The sequence below is a fragment of the Macrobrachium rosenbergii genome, chromosome 27 (assembly GCF_040412425.1).
Source record: "Macrobrachium rosenbergii isolate ZJJX-2024 chromosome 27, ASM4041242v1, whole genome shotgun sequence".
Lineage (NCBI taxonomy): Eukaryota > Metazoa > Arthropoda > Malacostraca > Decapoda > Palaemonidae > Macrobrachium > Macrobrachium rosenbergii.
In genome coordinates, this window is record NC_089767.1 from 16,404,806 (window position 1) to 16,429,879 (window position 25,074).

Below are 25,074 nucleotides of genomic sequence, written 5' to 3' on the forward strand. Positions count from 1 at the left end.
AGTTGGCGCACTTGGCGGTTCGCCCATACACGCTTTACTCTTAGAAGGTATGTAAAAGACGAGCTGATCACTCGTGGAAAAAAAATATCACGTTTACCCCTAGTTTCATGTGTTTCATCGTTTAAATCAAAGACCTCACCTTTAATCAAGGTAAATCTAAGGTATGTGAATCATTTCATAAAATGCTGCTTCCAATTTCATACGTCTGTGTAACCTTTTACCAGAAAAATTAGTAAACCCGGGAGACAGTACTTGAGGTCGACTGCTATGTGTACTAAAGCCTTGCTACTACGTGATTTCGTTCCCTGTATTTTCGTGTGCGTATACATCACGGGTTTCTTTCGTCTGCCCCTTTTCCTCCTCCTTCTCATCAGTTATCTGTTTTGAATTTTAGATTCTAATGAAAGTGCATTCTTTCTATCTTAAGCATGGCAGAGCTTCTATAATCAGATATCAAACTTAGAGAAATTAATAAAATGAATCGCGTAAAGACGAGAGCATGAACTGTGAGGGATTTCTCTGGCAGAAAGCTTTTAGCACAGGAATTTGTGGAAATAATTTTTTCAATTGACTGTTTTGGAAATAATACTTTTTAACTATTTATTTTGTCACGACTGACTTACTTATTTTTTTCACGAGTGACTAAATTAATGTATTAATCGAGTTGTTAGCGAAGAGAAGATAGAAAATTCAAAAAATTTTTGAATGATAAATATTTTGTCCAACGTGAATAATTTCTATGTAATACGCGGTGCACAAACACAGAGGTTATTATTTTTTTTTATTTTATTTGAACTATTGGTGTCAGTTTAGGGACTTGAGGAGGTTATTGGAAAATGTCTCCGTAAAGTAAATTTCCATTCAATAGAGACTTACTTGTTTTATAAGTTTTATACGTGTTTTCATGGTTGAATTTTTATGAAATCAATGTACGACAAGGCAGGTGAAGCCTGTGAAGTAGTGCATGAGTGTCTTGCCTGCTTGGGCTCAACAATAATAAATTTTATCCTCTGGTAAGAGAAAGTGCTTGACGAGTTGTTGCTTCAGCCATCCGGTCATTGATGTCAAGTTCCTCTAGGCTTATGTGCACTGATAAGGTACTGTAACAGGTGTGTCAGAATTACTTACCAGATATGACAGTGCTCAATCTGTGAACTTATATGATATGCAGTGCCTTTCTGGTTCTTCTAATTGTGGGATTGGGCAAGAGCATGCAAGCATCTTTGTCAATGGTCATCAGGACGTGTTTTCCCTTGTCGTGTGCTTGCGTGTCAAGCAACTTGGCAAGAAGCCTATCTCTCAGCCGTGTCGAGTGAGCTGTGATATCAACTTATAGGTGTCTTATTCGTGATATGTAAAGCTGGGCAAGTTGGGCTAATTATGTTCTCAGTATACCATTAAATACATAGGTGATACAAAAATAAATCCTAAAACAGTTGTTGCTGGCAGCCATTTCGATTTTTTTTAATACCTGTGTTAAGAAGTGTACCTAATTTGGCGTTTTATCAAAACACGTAAAAGTATTATGCTTAGGTGTTCCACAAATACAACGGTATTGATTTACACACTAGACAAGGTATAGTTTGCAATATGAATGCATTTTTTTTTTTTTTTTGCTTTTATTCTGCGCTTTGTCTCTGAAACCCTTAAGTCTGCAAAATGTTTCCTTGAAATATTGCTATGGCTTTACAGAGCAATATTTTCAATAAGATGATGTATGTGGGTATGTGTTTTGCACCTCAGTATAAATATGTGATTCATTTAGGTGTGCTAATAAGTAAATCTTACATAGCTCTTTTTTGTCTATGTGTATGGGATCAATTATTATTAATTATGGTTCATTATGCCTTTTAGTTCATACTTTGTGCCAGAACCACGCCCTAATATTGAGAAACGTAAAAAATTTAATAAAACTAGATAAAATCTCATCTAGACTTGAAAGCAAATTAGACGTACTTATGTTGTGGTTCACGAAATTCGCAGTTTCGTACCTTCGTCGCTCTCTGGGCACTTGGAAACAGTAAGAAAAGGTTAATAATCTAGATATTTTCAAATGGAAAGTCAGTATATATAAGAAAAAGTGATGCAGTTAGCCATGCTAAGTAGAACCGTGTAAGAAAATTACTTATGCATAACCATGGGCGTAGTACTATATAGCTCTGCTATGTTTCGAGGGCAATGACATCAGAGTTTGCGTTTATTTATAGCACAATCATGATTCGAGAGAGTTGCCGAGTTTTGCTTTAAATAGGAAATGGATTTTCAGATTAAGTCACAAGAGGTAAAAAGTAGACTGCACCAAGAATGTACTGTCCTCATAAAAGTAGCTGGCACAGAGGTCATTCGCACTCTTAGACCATGATTCACTCTACTCTGGGTGTTTGAGTGGAGTTGAGGGGCAGAGCTCACGTGTCAAGCCAGTTGTCCTGCTGTTGAAGACGTGAATGTGAGTGGCAACATTGTTTCAGTTATTCTTCTGCGTCCCGCAGGGCTGGGGATTAGTGCCGCCGTCAGTTCACCTCACGTGGTGCACTCGAGGCAATACTTACGATTCTTTGCAGCGTCCCTTCGGCCCCTAGCTGCAACCTCTTTCATTCCCTTTACTGTGCCTCCGTTCATATTCTCTTTATTCCATCCGGCTTTCCACCTCTCTAACAACTGTTTCATATTGCAACGGCGAGGTTTTCCTCCTGTGAAGCCTTTCAAACCTTCTTACTGTCAATTTCGCTTTCAGCTCTGAATGACCTCAAAGGTCCCAGCACTTGGTCTTTGGCTCAATTCTATATTCCTTCCGTATTCCTAAGCCTCCCGACTCGAGTCTGGTTTCTACTTACGTGAACAACTGTAAATGAATCTCTCGCTGGTGCCGACTCAAAATTTCTTTGTTAACCAGTACCGTTTTTCTCTGGTTTTACTTTGCATCTGCAAATTCTACCCTTTTCTTGTACCGGTACCTTACTTCTCACCCAAGTATATCAACATCTTACCAACATGGTGGTAGTGACGTCAGTGTACTTCATGCGGTGCACTGTAGGCATTACTTATGGTTGGTTCTTCGCGGCGTCCCTTCAGCCCCTAGCTGCAACCCCTTTCATCTTTTTGCTGTACCTCCTTTCATAGTCTTTCTTCCATCTTACTTTCCACCATCTTCAAGCAAGTGTTTCTTTGTGAAACTTCGAAGATCCTCGTTGGGAGAGCGGGTTCCGTTCTCAGCTACCACTCTGTTGGCCGCGAGTTCGAATCTCCGACCGGCCAATGAAGAATAAGAGGAATTTATTTCTGGTGATAGAAATTAATTTCTCGCTTTAATGTGGTTCGGATTCCACAATAAGCTGTAGGTCCCGTTGCTAGGTAACCAATTGGTTCTTAGCCACGTAAAATAAGTCTAATCCTAATCCTTCGGGCCAGCCCTAGGAGAGCTGTTAATCAGCTCAATGGTCTGGTTAAACTAAGGTATACTTAACTTTGTGCAACTTCGAGATTTTCCTCCTGTTACACCTTTGTAACCTTTTACTCTGTTTTTCTTTCAGCGCTGAATGACCTCATAGGTCCCAGTGCTTGCTCTCTGGGCTAAATTCTATACTCTATTCTCTTACCAACATGTTGAGAGAAATTAAAATCTTAGCTCATTCTGTTACTGTTGAGATGAAACAAGCTGAAGGAAGGGGTAATTAATTACCTTCCTCTCACAACCATGAAGTATACTTAAGCTTATGTAATATTATCAATACTCTCAGTAATTCTGTATTAACTCTTCTTTCAGAACTTTTCATGTTTCAGTCATAGAACACTAGTTAGCAGTTTTTTTGGGGGGCTGTAATTTACTGATAAGTATACCTTAGTTTTACCAGACCACTGAGCTGATTAACAGCTCTCCTAGGGCTGGCCCGAAGGATTAGACTTATTTTACGTGGCTAAGAACCAATTGGTTATTAAGCAACGGGACCTACAGTTTATTGTGGAACCCGAACCACATTATAGCGAGGAATGAATTTCTATCACCAGAAATAAATTCCTCTAACTCTTCGTCAGCCGGCCGGGGAACTGAACTCCGGCCCATCGAGTGACAGTCCGCAGCTCTACCGACTCACCCGACAAAGAGCTTTGTAATTTACTGATGCCTCGATAGATATATCTGTAGGTTTAACCTTTAAAAACTGATAAACAGAAAATGCACCATTTATGACCGAGTTTAAGACTTACGGGAAATACGAAAGGCTGGGGAATTATTTAGAAGCACTGCAGAGACACGTTCATCATTTCTTCAGATAAATTCTGGCGTTAACGAGCCAATATTCTCAGTTTTGCTGATAAGCAAACGTTTTGATTAAACGTTCCAAGTTAGACACTTTCATCACAAAATCTTTGAATACGGATTTACAAAATTTGAAAAATCTAGAATAATTTCAAAGAGCTAGCGCTCTAAGGCTATCCGTATAAGCAAATAATGCACAAGAGCATTAGGGAACGATTAATTTAAAAAAGACAGCGCTCTAAGGTCATCCGTATAAGCAAATAATGCACAAGGGCATTAGGGGACAATTAATTTTTCCGAACATTAATACGGAGTTCAACATTTTAGTGTTTATATCAGAGGGGTAGACTGTGATACAAGTGTTATAACGTATTATCATTGCCTCAATACAATTTCCTTGCTCCAGTTGTTAGGAAAGAGTATAAAAGTAAAGTCCGATATTTTGTCTCTCACTGTAACACGGGTAACGACCAATGACTTATTAATCAATGTATGTACAAAGGAACTTTAACCGCTGGCATTATCCTTATATATATGTACCCTGTATATGTATATATATGTACGTATATGTATATACTGTATGTGTATATATATATATATATATAATATATAACTGTAGTAACCATGTATATACATAACTATAAATATAATTGTAGTAACCCTATATATAAATATACATAAACAGTATATGTATGTAAATACACATGTATATATGTATATATTTACATGAACATATATATATATATATATATATATATATATATATATATATATATATATATATATATATATATATATATATATAAATTGTAGTAGTGCCCTGTGAACTTCTCGAATTCTCCACACATTTTGGATAAGCGTGTCACTACAAAGCCTTAGATCCAAAATCAACAATAGGAAGTAGTAGCGTTGCCAACCTAATAACAAGAATAAAAGTCTGTTGCCGTTCATACACAGATATACCTGTCGACTTCAGACACATTTAGTAGAGCTGGAATAGACCATCCTCCCCAGTCAGCAACGTGACCTCGTTCTGACACTCTGGATGCGGGTTCGAATCCTGCTACGGATATCAGAATAATACAATATTCTTGCATTTGAATCTAAGGCTTTGTAGTGACAAGCATATCCAATAAGTATGAAGAATTCAAGAAGTTAAGAGGGCAGTGTGGTTTTTACCATTGCATATGTACCTGGTGAAAAATTATCAGTAAATTCTACATATATATATATATATATATATATATATATATATATATATATATATATATATATATATATATATATATATATATATATATATATATATATATATATATATAATGTGTGTGCATTATTATATATAATATACATGTATATATAACTAACAGATAATCAATATGCTTTACAGAAGTGCGTCCTTATCGGCGGAAAATATGGCAGACGACATTGACGCCATATTTGCTCAAATAGGCTTCGGTAACTGGCAATTGATCGCAATCACTGCAGCCATTTTAGGTAAGTGATATATTGTTATGTCTCTGGAAACCTTATTTGTCAGTTGCTTACTCTGTTAGTTTTAACGTTACGTATTTGTCATCTTTAACACAGGAGTGGCCAAAAATACTTAAATGTCAGAGCCACAAATGATAACAGGATAAGACAATTTAAACATACGCTTCTATAGTTGCAAGCACATTTTGTTACAAAAATTTTATATGAATTTTAAGAAATGCATATTAAATGCAATTAAGTTTATTCGTGCATGGAGTTTTTAAACTATTGATTTGTATTGGTTTCAATAATCGCAAAGACAAAATGTAAAAAAATTTATTCATATATGTGTATATATACTGTATATATATACATATATTTTTCTACAATGTCTCTTTGTGATTACTGAAACTAATGCCAATTAACAGTCTTTTAAAAACTCTAATCATGAATAAATATAATTGCATTTAATATGCATTTCTTAAAATAAAAAAAATTGTAACAAGAAGTGTATGTAACAAAATGTATGTTTAAATTTTGTTCTTATCCTGTTCTTTACATTACACACACACACATTATACATACACATTATATATATATATATATACATAATATAAATACAATATTATTTGCTAGGCAACCAATCGGTTCTTAGCACGTAAAATAAGTCTAATCCTTCGGGCCAGCCCTAGGAGAGCTGTTAACCAGCTCAGTGGTCTTTATTTATTAAACTAAGGTATACTTAACTTTATTTATTTATTTAGATATATATATATATATATATATATATATATATATATATATATATATATATATATATATATATATATATATATATATATATATATATATATATAAATCTGGAAAGTGTTGACTTCTAGCAAGCCTGTTACGTAGCACAAAACAGAAGGACGAAGAGAGGGTGATGCATATTCAACTTTATTTCCAGCCAACGTTTCAAAGCATGGCTTCATCATCAGGGCTAAAATACAAAAGTAACAACAATTAAATCAATACATAAGACTCAGTGGAATTATTAATGTTAAAATATAGATATTAGTATCTAAATATAAAATTTAAAACCAACCTAACGCCTCAAGAAAAGAAAACTCGAGTGACCAAGAAGGTCACCAAAAGGACCAAGAAACATCTTAGACTAAAAACTGAGAAGCGGGAGAAGACTGATTATTCAAAGATGGAACCAATTGTTTGCTAGTTAACGACTGGAGGATATGGAGAGCGGTTTCATCGGCAGCTTGCTCTAAGATTTCAAAATCGTCACAGGAAGTAAAAAATTTACATCGTTTTGAATGTTCCCTTATGTTAGAAAACTACTCGTTACTCAAAGTATACCCTGTTCTATGACTAACGCCAAGATGAGAGTCGATTTGCACTTTCAGCATTCTTCTGGTGGATCCGATGTAAGTCCCGAGATTATACATAAGGTTGGGAACAGTGTCTTTAAACCAAAAAGGAGATCCAGTTGCTCTTGGATTCCTTAGAACGAATTTGGGATTGAGACAAGTATTTCTTTAAAATCTGCCTTAACGTAGTTAAAAAATTTTAATCAATCGTAAAAGGCAAAGAAACATAAAAATCATGATTAGGTACTGTAGGTGCAGGAATTTTTGGCCGAAATTTATTATCCAAGATTTTTTTGAGTTATTTCTCAAATAAAAGTTTGGGGTAGCAGTTATCCTGAAAATATTTTCTAAGGAACTCAACCTCATTATGGAAAGAGCCAGTATGAAGAGAGTTCCTTAGAAAATATTTTTAGAATAACTGATCTATATATACATAGATATATATACATTTATACATATATATATATATATACATATATATCCATATATACATATATCAACATATACAGACACATACATATAAACATATACATATACATACATACTGTATATATACACATACATATACATATACACACATACAGTACATATACGCACACACACACATATATATTTACATATATATACATATATGTATATAATATATACATAATACATACACATACATATATACATGTGTATATATGTGTGCAGTAAAGGCAAACGAGCCTTAAGTGGCTCACCAGCCGCGGTTTGGCCACCCTTGTTTCATAAGCAAGTGTATTCAGAGGGCGTTTTACCACTTAATTCATAATAAAGACGTCACATCTCATTAACCACTGAGTCGAGAAGGCTCATATTTTACGCGCAACGGAGTTGTCAGAATCAAGCTCTCATAAGTTTCCAATTTTTTTTTTCTGTCATAATTACCTCGCATAGCACAGTGGGCCAGAACAGTAATATTTTGGACAAAATTATTTTTTGCTTTTACATCCAATCATTATTTTTCATTTTAATTTATAAACTTTTATAGTATTGTATTTACAAGAATATTTAATAATATGAGTGATATGTTTGCCCATTTTTTGTGTATTAAGTAAAATATAGTGTTAGAACTATATCACCATTGTATTTGATACCTTTATCTATCTCTGCCTTAATTCAATGCAAAAAAATATAAGAGTAAAAATATGAAAATAAGAGTATTTCTATCAAATACAATGACTTTTAAAGCATTTTACAATATAATTCATTTTCATGAACGTAAAGAATAATATTTTGGTTATACTATTATACTATAGTAATATGAAAATAGAAATAAAAGCATTTCATTTGTTTCAAACAATCTAAAAATATCAAGGAACTTTAACTCGCTTAAGATTACATGATACAAATCGAAGAGTATTTTGGACGATTAAATTTTTGCTTTCCTCAGGTAGTTCAGTTTCTGCAGGTCTGTCTACTCTTAGGGAATTGATCAAGGGATCAGGTGAACAAAGTAATCTTCTCATTAAATCTTCATTTGTCTTTATTCGTGATGTTTTCCTTGTGAAAGATTCCCTAAACTTCTTGAAGTCTTTATTCTTTGTTTCTTGTGTCTCCTCAGATAATATGCCAATTGGTAGATTGAAGTTGCGTATCAATGAAACACCATGAATTTAATAACCGATGCAAGCTTTGGGGCATGTAGTACCAGTTATATTTTTGCACATAAAATTTGGCAGTGTCCAAGCAAAACCTTTCAAATGTATTTGCATTGGTATCAAGGCCAGGTGACAATGTTGGATAAAATCACAAAGTTTACTAACAAAGGATTGATCAAGGACAGTAATTTCGGATGCAATTTCTGCATTTCTGAAAAACGTGCGAGCAGTATTTCAATCATTAGATCTGGTTTTGGCATGTCAATTAGTAAACCTACTTCATCATGAAAGCTTTTTTTGAATCAATTCCTTCCTCTTATTTACTGACTTTTCTCCAGGAGTACGTGCTTGCCATTTCTGTATATCAATTTTGTAAGATTAATGTAGGCAACATTCCATGCACCTGATCCACGCGTGAAGGGTAGATAAGCCGTGTTTCAATGCTGCTTGACTTGAAGGACGGGTTTTCACTTCTTCGATGTTATTTAGGATTTTAGGAGAGGATCCACATAGAGAACAACACTGCATCGAATTTGTAACTGTTGATAGTGCTGTTGCCACTTTTCTATCAATCATGGTCAAACTTACATTGTGGTGAACTAATAATTCACCGGGTATTTCAGTAGGTCATAAGTTTGAAATACAATTCTCTATAAACTGTTCGTCATCAACTAACACTTGTCTAGTTTCTTTCGAAAACTTGAATGTAATTGGTCGAATGAAGAGTGATGATGATGGTTTTGCATTTTTCCAGATGACAACCTTGTTTTCACGATTCAATAAAGTTACATTTAGCTCAAGGGGAACCATGCTTGTTATATAAAGACTATTTTCTGCCGCAAGATTTCTTTCAACATTAGCCGAGAGGCTTTGCTTATCAATACTTTGTCCTGATGATCCCATCAAAACCAACTCTACACTCCAGGGATAACTTATCAACCGCTAAGTTTTCGAGCTTCTCAAAATCGGAGATTTTCATAATTCATTTAACTGTGATCAATCAAAGCCTGGAAATCTATTTCTGCATTATAATCTAAAATTCTCCATTCAGAAGCAGGTTTGGCAAGCACGCTTCTTTCGCTTCCCGGATTAAATTATAGGCTGGATAAAGTTTGATACTTCTTTCAGTAGCTCCAGGCCTTAAGAGTTGATAACATCTCTTACTTAGTGAACAACCAAATATTACTTGAGCCAATGCTTCTTCGGGACAGTATTCATTTTTGTCACCAAAAGTTGTTTTCAATGATATATTTGAAAGCTGTTCAGCTAAATTTTTGTACCCTATTGTTTTAAAATCTTAGATGTAGGATAAAACATTCTTCCCGGCAAAGTAAGAAGTAGCTGTTCTGATTTATGCTTCTCTGTTTTTCACTGGAAATCTCAAAGGTCTTATTAGGACGAACGGGACCGGCATGAGCAATTTCTTTCCGCTCACATGCAATGTTATTCAAACAATCAGCATTTTTTTTTTGTAAATTTAAATCTTGATCCTTTATACATCTACCCATTTAGGTTTAAAGTATTTGAGAAAATTAAAAGATATTGACTCCAGAATTTCACCGTCATTCGTTACACTTAAAACAAAGTCTTCAGTGATATACTGTATATGAAAATGTGGAAATTGCAATAACAGCGGTAAAGATTTCCTTATGAAATGGCTCCATGTCTTTCCTAATATACAGGTCCTAGATATTTTCCTGCCCTAACCCAAGCAAACCCGTCGAACAGTTTTAAAATCCAAAACTCATAGCAACCCAACCCCCAACTTTTAGGCCGGGATTTGCCCCAGACCCATTGAAAAACACCATGTTTAAGACGATAAAGTACTCGTTGGCAACCCTCACCTTATGGCGTTCATTACTCAGAATCGTTGGTTACATTGCACGGTCATGATAGGGGAAGTAGCGCCTCGGTTATTACTGCCCACAAAAGCTCCAAGTGCAAATTGGTGCAAAGAAAAAACAGGTATATTCACTTTCTACACAAGTTCTAGTATAATAAAATCCATAAGGATAGGAAGCAAATGCAAGCGAAAAAATTGCCGCATACTTGTTTTTGTTAAAGCAAAATATTTTAAGTACTTTTTGTATATATCAATATAACATGGATTAATTGCATGTTATACACAATATTTGATATGTTTAGTCACATAAATAACATGTAGTAAACTTTTTTGAAAATCATTTATAAACTAATGAAATATGGACCTAATATCACAGATGCTACAGGCGCACAAATCTGATTTAGACTAATCACTGCATACTGGGAGAGAATGTAGTTAGCCAATTGCGTCTAAAAACCATAGCACCAGCCAATCCCATACTACCTAAATAATTATATAGCATACAGTTCCCTTTCTAAAATTTATTCTAATTTACGTTTTTCATGTAATTATGATAAAACTAAACAATAATTTTTTTGGTTTTTGTCCACCTCCTGGCCCACAGTGCATAGGGGGGGTTGTGCCGTTAGTGCACTTCATGCGGTGCTCTTAGGCATTACTTATGGTTCTTTGCAGCGTCCCTTCGGCCCCTAGCTGCGACCCCTTTCATTCCTTTCACTGAACCTCCGTTCATATTCTCGTTTCTTCCATCTACCTTTCATCCTCTCCTAACAATTAATTTATAGTGCAACTACGAGGTTTTCCTCCTTTTACAACTTGCAAACCTTTTTACTCTCAATTTCTCTTTCAGCGCTGAATGACCTTATAGGTCACAAGTTCTATATTCTATTCTATCTATCATAATTACCTCTCCTTGAGTCACTTCTGACCTCTTAAATCCTTCCGCTTATTTACGGACTTGGCAGCTAACGATAACTATAGGGTAGCCGTATAAATCAATCCACTACTTTATTTATTAATAATCCTATTTTTTTCTCTCTTGCGATTTTATTTCAACTAGAACCCTGAACCTTCCTGTTAATTTCTTTATTTTGGTGAATTTTGGGGAAATATTGTTATTTTACTTGTTTTCACGATTCAGAAAAAAAAAAATTGGGATGATATGTTTGACGTGTAAATGTAACCATGAACTGGTATGTCGGGTGGTTACAAATTATTCATAAAATCTGGATAAAAGATGACACAAAGCTCATTTTGAACAGGTTTGAACTCATATCGAGTGTCATGTTTTCGGTGTACTAATTAAGATTTAGTCTAAAATGGACTTTGCCCTATAACTCGTCCTGTAAGTAAATACGTATTTAGAAGAGGAAAGTCCTTATGTATGTGAGCGTTTATACGCGCTTTGGTTAAAAGGAAACATTAACGTTTGTCGTACAAGTTATAATGAGTCTGAATTTCACACTCTCTTATCTCTTCTATAAAGTATACCTCCTAGGGGGGTTAGTGCTGTCAGTGCACCTCATGCGGTGCACTGCAGGCATTACTTACTGTCCTTTGCAGCGTCCTTTCGGCCTCTAATTGCAACCCCATTCATTCCTTTTACTGTACCTCCTTTTATAAGCTCTTTCTTCCATCTTACTTTCCACCCTCTCCTAACAATTGATTCACAGTGCAACTGAGAGGTTTTCCTCCTGTTACACCTTTCAAACCGTTTTACTCTTAATTTCCCAAAGGCTAAAATTCTATATCCTATTCTCTAAAGCATAGATAATGGACACTTGCATGTTTAACAAACATTGTGCATTCCAATTCCCACAAAATTCCTATGTGGCTTGGAAAACGCCAATACTAGTGGGACTGGGTGAATGTTTTCCTTACACTACAATATAAATATTCTACAAGACTTGACTGATAATGTTGATAAGCGTTTATTAATATTTCTGCCGCAGGCCCAGCTGCCCTGGCACCAGCTCTTATTGGCTCTACCTTGACGAATGCCCAGGTTCATTACAGGTGTCAGGAGACGGGGACACTGTGAGTACAATACTACCGAATCTTCCATTTCATTACGCATACTAAACTTAAAATATTTATGGTAAAGGAGTTGAGATTGTTAATGAAAATATTAATGAATATATGAAATGAATGAAACAACCTTCCTGGTAGTTGATCGCTGGTAAACAAACTGTTCAAATTTTTCATTCTAAGAAATATCACAGAGGGTTTCGACAATGGCTGCAGCCGGAGTACTGAGTTTGTCAGTGATATGCAAACCGTCTACAACACAACTCGGCAGACTCCAACTACACGTATGTGGCTGATTAGCGTAACGTCTAAGTGTTGCTAAGAATTTGTTGCTTAAAATATAACCTTCCGTTCAGACATTTTCGAAGTACAGTGTCACATGAAAGATTTGATCACTAAACAAATTCTTAAGCTTATGACAACAAGAGCTTTAAATCGCATGACAACAAAATAATTTTTTTTATGAAAAAGCAGCTTTAAGTTAAATAATAAAAAATTAATATGAAGACGGAACAGTTAACAAATTATTTATCTGTATTGCAGGGGAGACGCTAAATAATGTTTCAAATACCTCATGTTCCTCCTGGGAATACGACACTTCCGTTTTCACTTCAACCATTACAATGGAGGTAAGCATCTTCGAGCGCATTTTTTCACTTTCAAAGAACCAATCATTTTGGAAATTATTTTGATGCTCCTTTTACGGATAAATCCTGTGTGTACAGTGAATGCATAAAATAAGAATGCTGCTGAATAAAAATTAAAGAGATCATATAAAAAAAACCATTAACGAATAGGCATTTACAGTGGAATGGCTAAAATGACGAGTATTAATAATAACTTGCACTTAATAATAAATGAAATCAAAGAAATACACTGAAAATATGAGGAAAAATTGAGTTACTGATTTGTAAACAAAAATTAAGTTAACTGATTTATACAAACTGTAGGGGGGTAGCGTCAGTGCGCCTCACGTGGTGCACTGTAGGCATTACTTAAGATTCTTTGCAGCGTCCCTTCGGCCGCTAGCTGCAGCCTCTTTCATTCATTTTACTGTACCTCCGTCCATATGCTCTTTCTTCCAACTGACTTTCCACCCTTTCATAACAATTGTTTCATAGTGCAACTGCAAGGTTTGCCCTCTGTTACACATTTCAAACCTCATAGGTCCCAGCGCTTCCTTTCTTATTAATTTTATAAAAAGGTGTCTCATAGTTTCACGAATGAGGTTATGAGACTACTAACCGCTGCTTCTGCCTTCAGTGGGGACTCATCTGTGAGGACGCTTGGCTCTCCTCCCTCTACCAGATGGTCATCAGTGCTGGATGTATGATGGGGGATGTTGTCGGAGGCGCCGTTGGAGACAGGTATTTCCAAGTTATAACTTAATTGAAAAGATTGTAGGCAGTGAACTGAGCATGCGCCTCTCTGCAGTCTCTTCTTAATTAATATATTTTTCTTTCTGTCTTTTTACTGTACTTTTAAAAACCCTAGTCCTTGTCTTGTTTAAAAAAAAAAAAAAAGGCTCCGTTTTACCCTGTCTGTAAGAAAACGAATGCATAAGGGACTTTATGGTTGTTTATACTGAATTTTTACATGAAGGAAACTGGTTATCAATACGCTTACGCTGAACGTGATATCTGTCAGACACTCAAAGGCTTAAATTATGCCTTATAATCAGAACAACAGTATTGAAAAATTCTTATATGAGTCATAACGATGATGAGTAATTACCTGTTGTTAACATTAAATAAATTAATATGTTTAATATACTTTAAAATCATTTCAGGTTAGGTCGTAGAGCGACTTTACGATACGGGTCCCTTGTGGTAGTAGCAGCTGTTCTAGGCATAGGGCTGCTCCCAATTTATTCGTTAGTGCTTGTCTGCAGGCTCGTCCTAGGCCTTACGCTCTCAAGCATCATCTATCCCACCTATAACTTAGGTAAGGTACAGTTCACAATTCTGACAGAAAAGACTTAATTTTTGCTGGAATGTTTAAAATTTAATTTCTTTTTATCCGAAGCACGACTGTAGAGCATTCTGATTATTGTGATTATATTATACATTATGTATAGGGCATATATCCTATTCATTTTCACTCTGCCCATTCACGCTAAAGATAAGAACACTTGAACAGTACAACAGCTTTGCAACTCTTGAAAAATAATTTTGGCCATAATTACAAAAGGACTAATAATCGACTTTGGCAACAACATTCTCAGTGTTGTCTTCGTATGTGGTATTTGCTGGCAGTTGGTACTATTATATATGGACTAACCTGAACCCCCTGCAAGTGGGCTGTGAATGCCAGTTGCATTATCGTATACGGAAGCTCTGTGGCAACACCAGTTGTTTCTTAGTGATTTTATTAACATAATAGAACCGATAACCATGTTTAGAAGTTTGACCCTTATTAGTCTGCGGTATTGGGATTTTTAAAATTTTTTTTAATGTTTCACGCGAAGGTCGACGTTTCTTTTGCAAACACAGATACACAAAGATGTCGTTGTGACGCAGTTCTTATGAACTGAATATATATTTGAATATAGAATTTAGGCCAAAGGCCAAGCATTGGGACCTATGAGGTCATTCAGCGTTGAAACGGAAATAGACAGTAAAAGGTTTGAAAGGTGTAACTTGAGGAAAACCTCGCAGTTGCACTATGAATCAACTGTTAGGAGAGGGTGGAAAGTAAGATCGAAGAAGGAGAATATGAAAGGAGGTACAGTAAAAGGAAGGAAAAGAGTTGCATCTAGGGGCCGAACGCACGCTTCAAAGAACCTTACGTAATGCCTACAGTGCAGAGCATGAGGTACGCTGACGGCACTGCCCCCCTACGGGGCGCAGTTCTCATGTCATCAAGATAAGTTTCTTGTAATGATTATATTTCAAGTACTTCACGTGCTGATAAAACTTGATCTCAAAGTACTTTAATAGTAGAAATGATTTCTGAAATATTATAAATATTTTCCACTTAAACCACGCATGAAATATGACACAAAAGTTTCTTAGACAATCGTTTTATATAGGATAAAGAATGTATCACTTCAGATTCAGCATCCTTTACATGCCTCTAAGTAGGTTTCATGAGATTACCATGTAAGTAAAGTATACATTAGTTTAACCAGACCACTGAGGTGATTAACAGCTCTCCTAGGGCTGGCCCGAAGGATCAGACTTATTTTACCTGGCTAAGAACCAATTGGTTACCTAGCAACGGGACCTACAGCTTATTGTGAAATCGAACGCGGGCCTAGGAGAGTGCTAGCCGAGTACGATATCGACCCATCCAACGAGGAACTATTACCATGTAAGAATTCATTACGAAACCAAATCTAACCTGACCGATTTCCTTTGTACTAGTGATGGAGACAACACCTACCTCGAAACGCACAGTCGTAGGGATGATTCTGTGCGCTCCCTACAGCGTCAGTGTCATGATCTTCGCTGGTCTTGGCTACTTCTTGAGGGATTGGCGGACTCTCCACTTGACGTCGTCTATATTTGCCTTTCTGCTGCTCCCTGTAAGCTGGTAAGTCGAAAACGTGAAGAGTCAATAGCATGGCGTGGCAATCGCCCTTCAGAGCGTGTGACCGCGGGCGGCCATACTGAAACACCAAACCCAGCATACAGTAGTAAACTAAAGTGGCAAAACACTAGAGCAGCACATTGCTTCTCTCTCTCTCTCTCTCTCGTTTTATTATAAATTAATTAATCATTACTATACAATTCATTACGAAATATTGTTCCGAGGTCCATTGTACTTGAAGCAAAAGAATATAGCATTGCAATCATTACATATCTCAAATATTGGAAAGTCTACTGCAATTTTTATTTTAAAAAATCATTCCCTTACTAAGCAGTCAGTAATGTGTTTACATACAAAAACTATATATTCTTTCAAAAAAAAAAAAAAACCTGAAATGTTGATTTATGTAAAGTAAAGATTTTTGCCCAAAATAACCACGTATTTTAATCTATAAAAATCTCAACTATCAGAAGGTCAAAATTATTTCCCTATTGCATGATCAGTAGTCTATATGCCATTTAAATATATAACTATATAATCTTCTTAAATAAAAAAGAGGGCAATGTTGATTTATATCAGTCAATCAATAATTATATATATCCATTTAAATGCATATATATATATATATATATATATATATATATATATATATATATATATATATATATATATATATATATATATATATATATGATAAAAGTGTATACAGAACTATGTATTTGTATGCATATATATATAATATATATATATATGCAGAGTGCTGGCTGAGAATGATACCCACCCGCCCAATGAGGAACTTATATATATTTATATATTATATATATATACATGTATATATATATATATTATATATATACTGTACATATATACATACAGACACCCTTACACACTATTGCCTCATGCATCGCTGTTATTGGTTAAAGATAAACCATGTTAACATGAACAATAGCTTCCATAGCGGAGCAGCTTAATGTGATTTTTGGCCAGAATCATTCATTTGATGATACAAGCATGTACATCACTTTTTGAGAAAAAAGTGCTAGCCATCAAAAATTCCAATATGGCCACCATTTTTTTCAAGATGGCCGCCAACAAACCAAAAACAGCCATAAACCATAAAAACGCCAATCTCTCTCCATCTAATTCCAACTTTTGCTACTAATGAAAGGAAGGTAAAGTCAAGTCTACAATATTGCTCCTGAGGCAGGGGGGTATTCTGCAGACAGCAATGGGGCAAACGGAAGGTTTTGGCACCAAAAAACCAGCTGCTTTGGGCAGATGAAGCTTAATATCAGAGTAAAGCCTATTCACATATGAGAAGCAAAACTCTAAGATTAAACTATGGAGGCAGTGCCAAGAGAGTGTCTGTTGCTCACTACCAGGGCGCACTGGTGACTGACACTGCTGTGAAACTCAGCATGGGGTTCAATTTCAGCTAAACTAGTATCCCAAATGCTATCTCATCAGCTCCAAAGAAATTAGATTGCTGCACCAGAGCTGACAGGATGTGCCAGCACGGGAGAGCCGAGCCAAGAATGTTATCCAGATGGTTTACAGATTGCATGGGATTTAAATGATATTGGATGAACGATCGGGTTGGGTGCAGGGCAACAGCTTGAACATAACTGTATCCCATACATGAAAGTGAGCAAAGATGGTAAAAGAATAAACCCTTAGCCAGCTCTACGCAAGTTCAAAGTATCTTATCATGGATGCCAAACTAAAAATGCAAACTGACTGGAGTACATGTTCTCTTTGTCAAGATGATGAAACACTAATTTCACCTCTTAGCATATTTCAGAGGAAACAGGACTCTGCATTGGACTGGTTGGTATTGTTCTCGGCTAGCACTCTGCTGGGCCCGCGTTCCAGTGTTGGTATTGTTCTCAGCTAGCACTCTGCTGGGCCCGTGTTCAATTCTCTGACTGGCCAATGAAGAATTAGAGAAATTTATTTCTGGTGATAGAAACTCATTTCTCGTTATAATGTTGTTCAGATTTCACAATAAGCTGTAGGTCCCGTTGCTAGGTAACCAATTGGTTCTTAGCCACATAAAATAAATTTAATCCTTCGGGACAGTCCTAGGAGAGCTGTTAATCAGCTCAGTGATCTGGTTAAACTAAGGTATACTTAGGACTCTGCTGGATATATTAGTCTTGCAAAAAATATACCATTGTTCCATGCTCTTATTGTTATGCCAATATAATTTGATCCAACACAGTTAGATGATGGAGAAGGCATAGAAACTACACTGATACGAAATAAAGCAAAATATCAAAACAATTGCAGACTTTTGTTAAATAATACCAATGTGAAAAGAGCACAGCAGAGAACAGTGACTCCCTGTACATCAGGCACAGAAGAAAGTCTTTGAAAGAGATCAAGAACCTCAGACCCTCCAAAGGTACAATGCTTGTTGTGTGAAGAAGAGGATGAAATACCAAATTTAAGACAAGCAATGACAATGCAGCTGAATGAAAGGCTCAGTCAATGTGACAAGACACTAAACCATGGAAAGCTCATTACAAAGCTAAGTGCTGGTGATGCTGTTGCTCAAGAACTGAAGTATCACCCACGATGCTTGGCAGACTTACACAACTCAAAGAGAGCACATCTTAATGCAATAAAGCAAGAGGAGAATCGCCGTGATCAATGGAAAGTTATATCCTGTGGCTTTTTCTGAACTTATCTACATCACTGATAGCAAGGTTACTAATACAGAAACATCACCTGCAATATTCAGACTTGCTGATCTAGCTTCCCTATGAAAGCACCGGCTACAACAACTACGTGTAGACTCCCCAGATGTCAATACCACCAGGTTAAAAGATCAGTTACTCTCTAGGATCCCTGAGCTTGAGGCCCATAGGAAAGGGCATGATGTTCTTCTAGCATTCAGAAAAGATATTGGCGCAATTCTGTCTGATGCTAGCAAGTACAGTGAAGCTATTCATCTGGCTAAAGCTGCAAATATCATTCGAAGAGAAATGCTTGCTCGTAACACAAAATTCAGTCAAGATTTACAAGAATGACTTGGAAACGAAATTGTTCCACAGGCACTTCTACAGTTTGTTTGCATCGTTGAGCATGGTGTTAACATCAGGTCCCATCTGGACCACAGTGTTGTACTGTCAGATGTTGCTTTTGCAGAACTTTTACAACACAACTACTACTCTATGTATACTGAAGGATCAAAAACCCGCAGGTATGAAAAACACCATGAAACACCTTTTCCCATATATGTTGGGATGAAAGCGTTTGCCAGAACAAGGAAAAGAGAATTACTTGACAAGCTTCATGAGATTCAAATTAGCATATCATATGACAGTGTTGGAAATATCAGGACAGTTAGGCGAGTGTAGTAAAGCAATATGCGGAAGATGATGATGCATGTCCACCTATTTTGAGAAAGGGACCTTTCACAACTTCTGCTTTAGACAACATAGACCACACTCCAACAGCCAGTACAGTAAACCCCCTGTATTCGCAGTCTCACTATTCGAGGACTCGCGGATTTCTCTGTGGAATGTATCTACCCATTATTTGCAGAAAATTTGCCCATTCACAGTATTTTTCACTGAGAAATATTCACTAATTACTGTATTTTCATATCATTTTCATGACTAAATGCACTTTTTGTGATAAAACTATTAAAATACTGGTACAGTATAAGCATTTTTAGAGTTTTTTGTGTTTAAACTGATAAAACATTAAAATACTCAAGTATAAGCATTTTTGGAGTTTTTTTGTGTTAAACTATCAAAATAGGCAGTTCTAAGTGTATTTAGAGGGGTTTTAAGTATTCACGGATTTTAGCTATTCGCGGGGGGTTGCGGTACACATCCTCCGCAAATACGGGGGGTTTACTGTACATCCTTCCATGGTACAAGTATTTCATCGTTCCAGCATCCAAGTCCAGAGGAAGAAGGGGAAGTACACACACTGCCCAATGTTACAGAGTCAAACAAAAGAGGTTCCTGGTCTTCCTGAATCATTCATGAACATTCCACCGGGCTTCTTCCGCAAAAGGAATCCAGAACCGAGCACCACTGATGATGTATCACTGCCAGACACCAGTCATCTCCAAAAGGAACTCAAGCTTGAATATGAATGGTTGGAAAAGGTCCATGAAACCACAGATGTAGATGATTCATCCAATATATCAACACATCATGCAAGCAAACAAAGGACAAATGATTTTGTTACTGGCATCAGTTCTTTGCTGCCACTTCTGTGAGATCAAGCCCATAGTGTTGCCACCATCAAGCATGTTATGGAAGAAATCAAGGATGCAGTAACATTCCTTAACCCAGGACAAGCACCAGCTATAACAGCTGACCAGCCAATTTATGCACTGGCAAAGCAAATACAGCGGCACTGGCCTGACAAATATGGAGGGGATGTTTGTAATCATGTTTGGTGGACTTCATATTGAGATGACAGCCTTGAAATCTATTGGGTCAAAGCTAGAGGGCAGTGGATGGACTAGGGCACTTGTTGAAGCTGACGTGGCATCTTCAGGCTTTGAGATTCATTTCTATCCGCTACCAATGTCACCAAGACTTGCCAAGCCCATCAAATTACAGCATGCAGTTTACTTAAGCTCTTGATGAAGGCCTATAGTGCATATTCTTCTGAGCAGAAAGACAGTGAAGTGGAATCCGTACCTTTGGAAAAATGGCATGATGCACGCAAGAAAGAATGTCCACATTTTCAATTTTGGCTTTTGATCCTGAACATGGAGTTGACTGTTTTCACAATGATACGTTCATTTAGTGAGGGAAACTTTGCACTGTATCAGGAATCTCTGCTGGAACTAATACCATATTTCTTTGCCAACAACGTCAATTACGCACAATGGCTTCCAGTTCATCTTCAAGATAAGATGAGCCTAGAGTGACAACACCTAGAGGTTGCAAGGCAGTTCCAAAACGGAAATTTTGTTGTTCACAAACCTGGAAGACATTTCTCATTAATGGCTACTGACCAGGCCCATGAGCAGAACATGCTATCATCAAAGGAGATGGGGGAGCTATAAGGCTTACAGAAGATCCATCAGCTCTTTGTAGATGGATGGTGGCTGGACCAGAAATAGGCCAGTTTATGAAATGGCATCAGGAAGTAAAGATATAGAGAAAATACTCGTCACCATGAACATTCACAAACAGCTCAAAAGGTATTCCTTGAGAAGGTGCACTGGCTCACCATAGTCATAGAAGAAATGGGCAATCCATTCGCTGAGGAGACAGGAGATTTTCTGACCCTTGACACAAAAGACATAGCAGAACCATCTGCAGCTGAACTTGTTGCAACCCATTTTGAGAAGGGAAAGAACAGTTCAAAACCTTTATAGATAAAATGCAGACTGATGGTTATATTTCCACCAGCTAATCAAGAAGAACAAGACTGATTTTTTCAGTGCAGGGCCAAGACAAAGCAACCAATCTGAGACAACACTACTAAAGGAGGATTGTCACCTGTTCTCCCGCCTTTTCATCTCTTGTCAAAAGTGAGGGTGTGATTTGTCAAAACCGAGGATGTGATTTAAAAGAATTTTTCAAGCATAAGAACCAGTCTTGTCCTCCATCTCTCAGCAAGAATGGTAAGTGTGCTCATGTACAAAGTCAGATTTTGTGAATATTTTCCAAGATAAAGTCAAGATTCCAGAGTCCAAGCTGGAATCGGATGTACTTATTGTTGATGGGGCCTCACTGGTGAATGCCGTTACTCCAAAAACACCTAAGACATTTAGTGAATATGCTAAAAAGGATATTCTTCCCTTGGTAGAGTGCTACAGCAACAATCATAAGAGAACTGACATAATTTCTGGTGTATACCAGAAGACCAGTCTGAAGTCAAAAGCCAGATCAAAATGAAGAAAGGTCATCAGGAGGAGAGTTACAGAAAGAGGAAAACACCATCAAATTGGAAGAGTTTTCTTTGTAACAGCACAAAGAAGTCAGAGCTCTTCCATTTTCTTCTGATAACATGGTTAGAATGACCACGAGCAATGCAGTTCTTGTGACTACAGAGGAAAATCTCTTTACTAGTACCAATTACACCAACATGAGCATGGAGGACCTGGCACCCTGTACTCACAATGACACAGACATTGTGGTAATTTGGGGCTCGAGAAATTGTGGGTCCGATTTGGCAAAGGACAGCACACTAGGTGGATTCCTATACATGATCTTGCATCTACCCTCGGACCAGAGAAGTCCAAAGGGATGTTGTTTTTCCATGCTCTCACTGGGTGCACTGTTGTATCAGGTTTCAATGGAAAAGGAAAAATGGAATGTCTGTAATGAAGCTTCAACTACATTTGTAAAACTCAGTCACAACCCATCTGAAGTTGAGGAGTCTGATGTACAAGTACTGGGGCAATTTGTAGTTCTGATGCATGACAGGTCTAGCACAACTTCATCTGTAGACAAGGTATAATAAGACTTGATCTCTTGGCCCGACAGCAGAGGTCATGTGACTTAATCCCGCCAACTAAAAATACACTAAGGGAACATGCAAAATGAGCAGCCTATCAGGCAGGTCATATTTGGGGACAATGTGTTAAACATGGTCCAGAACTTCATTGCCCTTCTAGGTGGGTATGGACGAAAGAGGATGACAACTGGAGAGTTGTGTGGACCTCACTTGAACCGATTTCTAAATGCTGCCAGGAATTGACTAAATGTGGATGCGAGACGGACTGTGGTGGAAGATGCACATGTAAAAAGACAGGATTAGACTATACTGCAATCTGTAGCTGTCCTTGTCATGCATCTTCAGGAGTCTAAAACACTGATGTTCAACAATGATAGAAGGAGAATAGACGCTAATATACTCATTATCATAATTTGCAAGTTTGGACACAGTTAATAGTGTTAGTATATTTGTTGCTTATATATATATATTTCTTTAATTATGTCTAAGAACAAATGGCTGTAAATTCTCACAGAAATCAATTTCTATGGACAAATACATGGAAATACCAATAAAGTTAGATTATTTTGCATATTAGGCTTCCCTGGAGGCCATCTTGGAAAATGGCCAACAAATTTGATTCCTGAATGGCAAGGGCTGCTCTCCCAAGTCAAGTCTGTAATTCTATGGCAAAGAACCCCCTAATTTATCCCATTAGTGATTATTTTAACTTTGGCTATTTTTACAAAAAATATATTGAAATTTTCACGATAATCATCGTATGGTGGCCATCTTGGAAAATGGCCCCCATAAGGAAACTTCAAGTGGGTAGTGCTTGTTTCTTAAAGTCTAACCCCCAATGAGTACTTCAGCCAACTTTCATGCTTGTATCATCAAATGAACGATTGTATGACTTATCTGCTCCACACCAGAACTACCTACTGCCAAGCATTTTCAGTGGTAAGCAAGAAATAGCATCACTATGAAGACAATGAATCCAGCAAAAAAGTCACAGGAATAAAGCACAGAAAAAAGTCACAGGAATAAAGCACAGAAAAAAAGTCACAATAATTTATGGTGGCCAGTAATTAAGTCACAGGGAAAAAAAGTCACAATAGTTTATGGTGGCTGGTAATAAAGTCACAGAAAAAAGTAACCTAACCTAACCCAAACCAACCTATAACCCAACCTAACTTAATCTAACCCAACCTAACTGTAACCTAACCCAACCTAATGATTACTGGCCACCATAAATGAATGTTACTTTTTTCCATGACTTTTTTCCTAGCTAAGATTGTGACTTTTTCTGTGACTTTATTACCGGCCACCAAGACGGTATACCATTTGTTTAACAAAATGCATTTTGTTTTCATGATTAGCTACTTGGGTGCTTCTGAGAGCATTGTTTAAAGAAAGTGTAGAAAATATGATTAGCATATGTTTTTCCCCGCCAAGCTCGACGTCATGTAAACAAACAGACGACAGTAAAGGTTAGCAGTCACTTCTTTCTATTCTGAGGTTTTGGAATTATCCTTACGGGATATCGCTAAACAAGGGTTACCATCAGATAATGACCTTGACTTATCGAAAACAAAATTGCTCTTAAAAAAATGACAAACAATAAAAAGACCAGACGAATTCATTGACACAGGCCTAGCGTGGCGGTAAAATTGTATAAGTTGCCCATAAGACTCCAGCCAGCCATTTCTGCATGAAAACCCACTTTGGGTTTTCATGCAAAAATGGCTTCGAAATGATAGAGCACCAAAGAACCTAAAAATACCAACCTAACTTAACCTTGGGGCATTTACTGGTTACAGTTTTGCCGTAGCAGCGTGGGCGGGGGGGGGCGCGGTATTGTCTTACCCTGTAAGTCGCAATTTGATTAATTTTTTTATTTATTATTTATGCTTTGTGTTTGTGGGGTTTAAAATACCGAGAACGAAGAGCTCTTTTCAAAAATGTTGGTTACAATTTCATAACTGACAAAATAATACCGCGTTGGCTTGGCCAAAATTCTTTTCCTTTTTAATACCCTTTTTTAAAGTTTTTTTTTTCAGTGGCATGATGTTTTGATAACCTTTACTACAGAGAAATTAGTACGCATACTACCAAATGAGTAGTCTGAGATCATAGGTCTAGCCTACGCTACCAATCTATTTTTGTTCTTCCCAGTCCGTGATACATATCGCTTGACGAAAATATAAATAACGAAAATATAAATAAAATCTGGATTTGTAAAATAAAAATACAGCGATTTCTTTACGTTTTATGTGGTCCTGAAATATTCTCACGAAGTGTGACGTTCCAGAATTTCGTTGACGCGTTTCAAAAATGCACTTCGTTAAACAACTCTAAAGTTGCCTATACGTGTCTAATACTAAAATATTGATGGCATAAACAATATCCGACAGGGCTACCTACTGCAAAGAACTCTTAATGACTGACAAAATACGGTTGGTGAACTTACTTATCACGGGAACTTGTTTAAAAGACGAAACTCGTATAGGCCTACTAGCATATCTAGCAACGAGTAAGATC

At 36.7% G+C, this 25,074-nt stretch overlaps 2 protein-coding genes across 3 annotated transcripts in view; one reads left to right on the top strand and one right to left on the bottom strand.

Annotated features, from left to right (window-relative positions):
• LOC136853437 (probable glutamate receptor) overlaps positions 1-25,074 on the bottom strand; it is a 69,948-nt gene that overhangs the window by 44,378 nt on the left and 496 nt on the right. Inside the window, exon 2 of one of the 2 annotated variants that reach the window (XM_067129003.1) lies at positions 15,970-16,195. In XM_067129003.1, coding sequence (XP_066985104.1) covers positions 15,970-16,150 — 181 coding nt within the window. In that variant the 5' untranslated portion in view covers positions 16,151-16,195. The remainder of the gene's footprint in view (positions 1-15,969; positions 16,196-25,074) is intronic. The other variant, XM_067129004.1, reaches the window with a different exon arrangement.
• Positions 1-25,074, top strand: part of LOC136853440 (solute carrier family 22 member 20-like) — a 26,323-nt gene continuing 1,249 nt past the window's right edge. Inside the window, exons 1-7 of the mRNA XM_067129006.1 lie at positions 1-161; positions 5,646-5,752; positions 12,510-12,594; positions 12,769-12,869; positions 13,129-13,214; positions 13,849-13,952; positions 14,375-14,529. Coding sequence (XP_066985107.1) covers positions 5,671-5,752; positions 12,510-12,594; positions 12,769-12,869; positions 13,129-13,214; positions 13,849-13,952; positions 14,375-14,529 — 613 coding nt within the window. The 5' untranslated portion in view covers positions 1-161; positions 5,646-5,670. The remainder of the gene's footprint in view (positions 162-5,645; positions 5,753-12,509; positions 12,595-12,768; positions 12,870-13,128; positions 13,215-13,848; positions 13,953-14,374; positions 14,530-25,074) is intronic.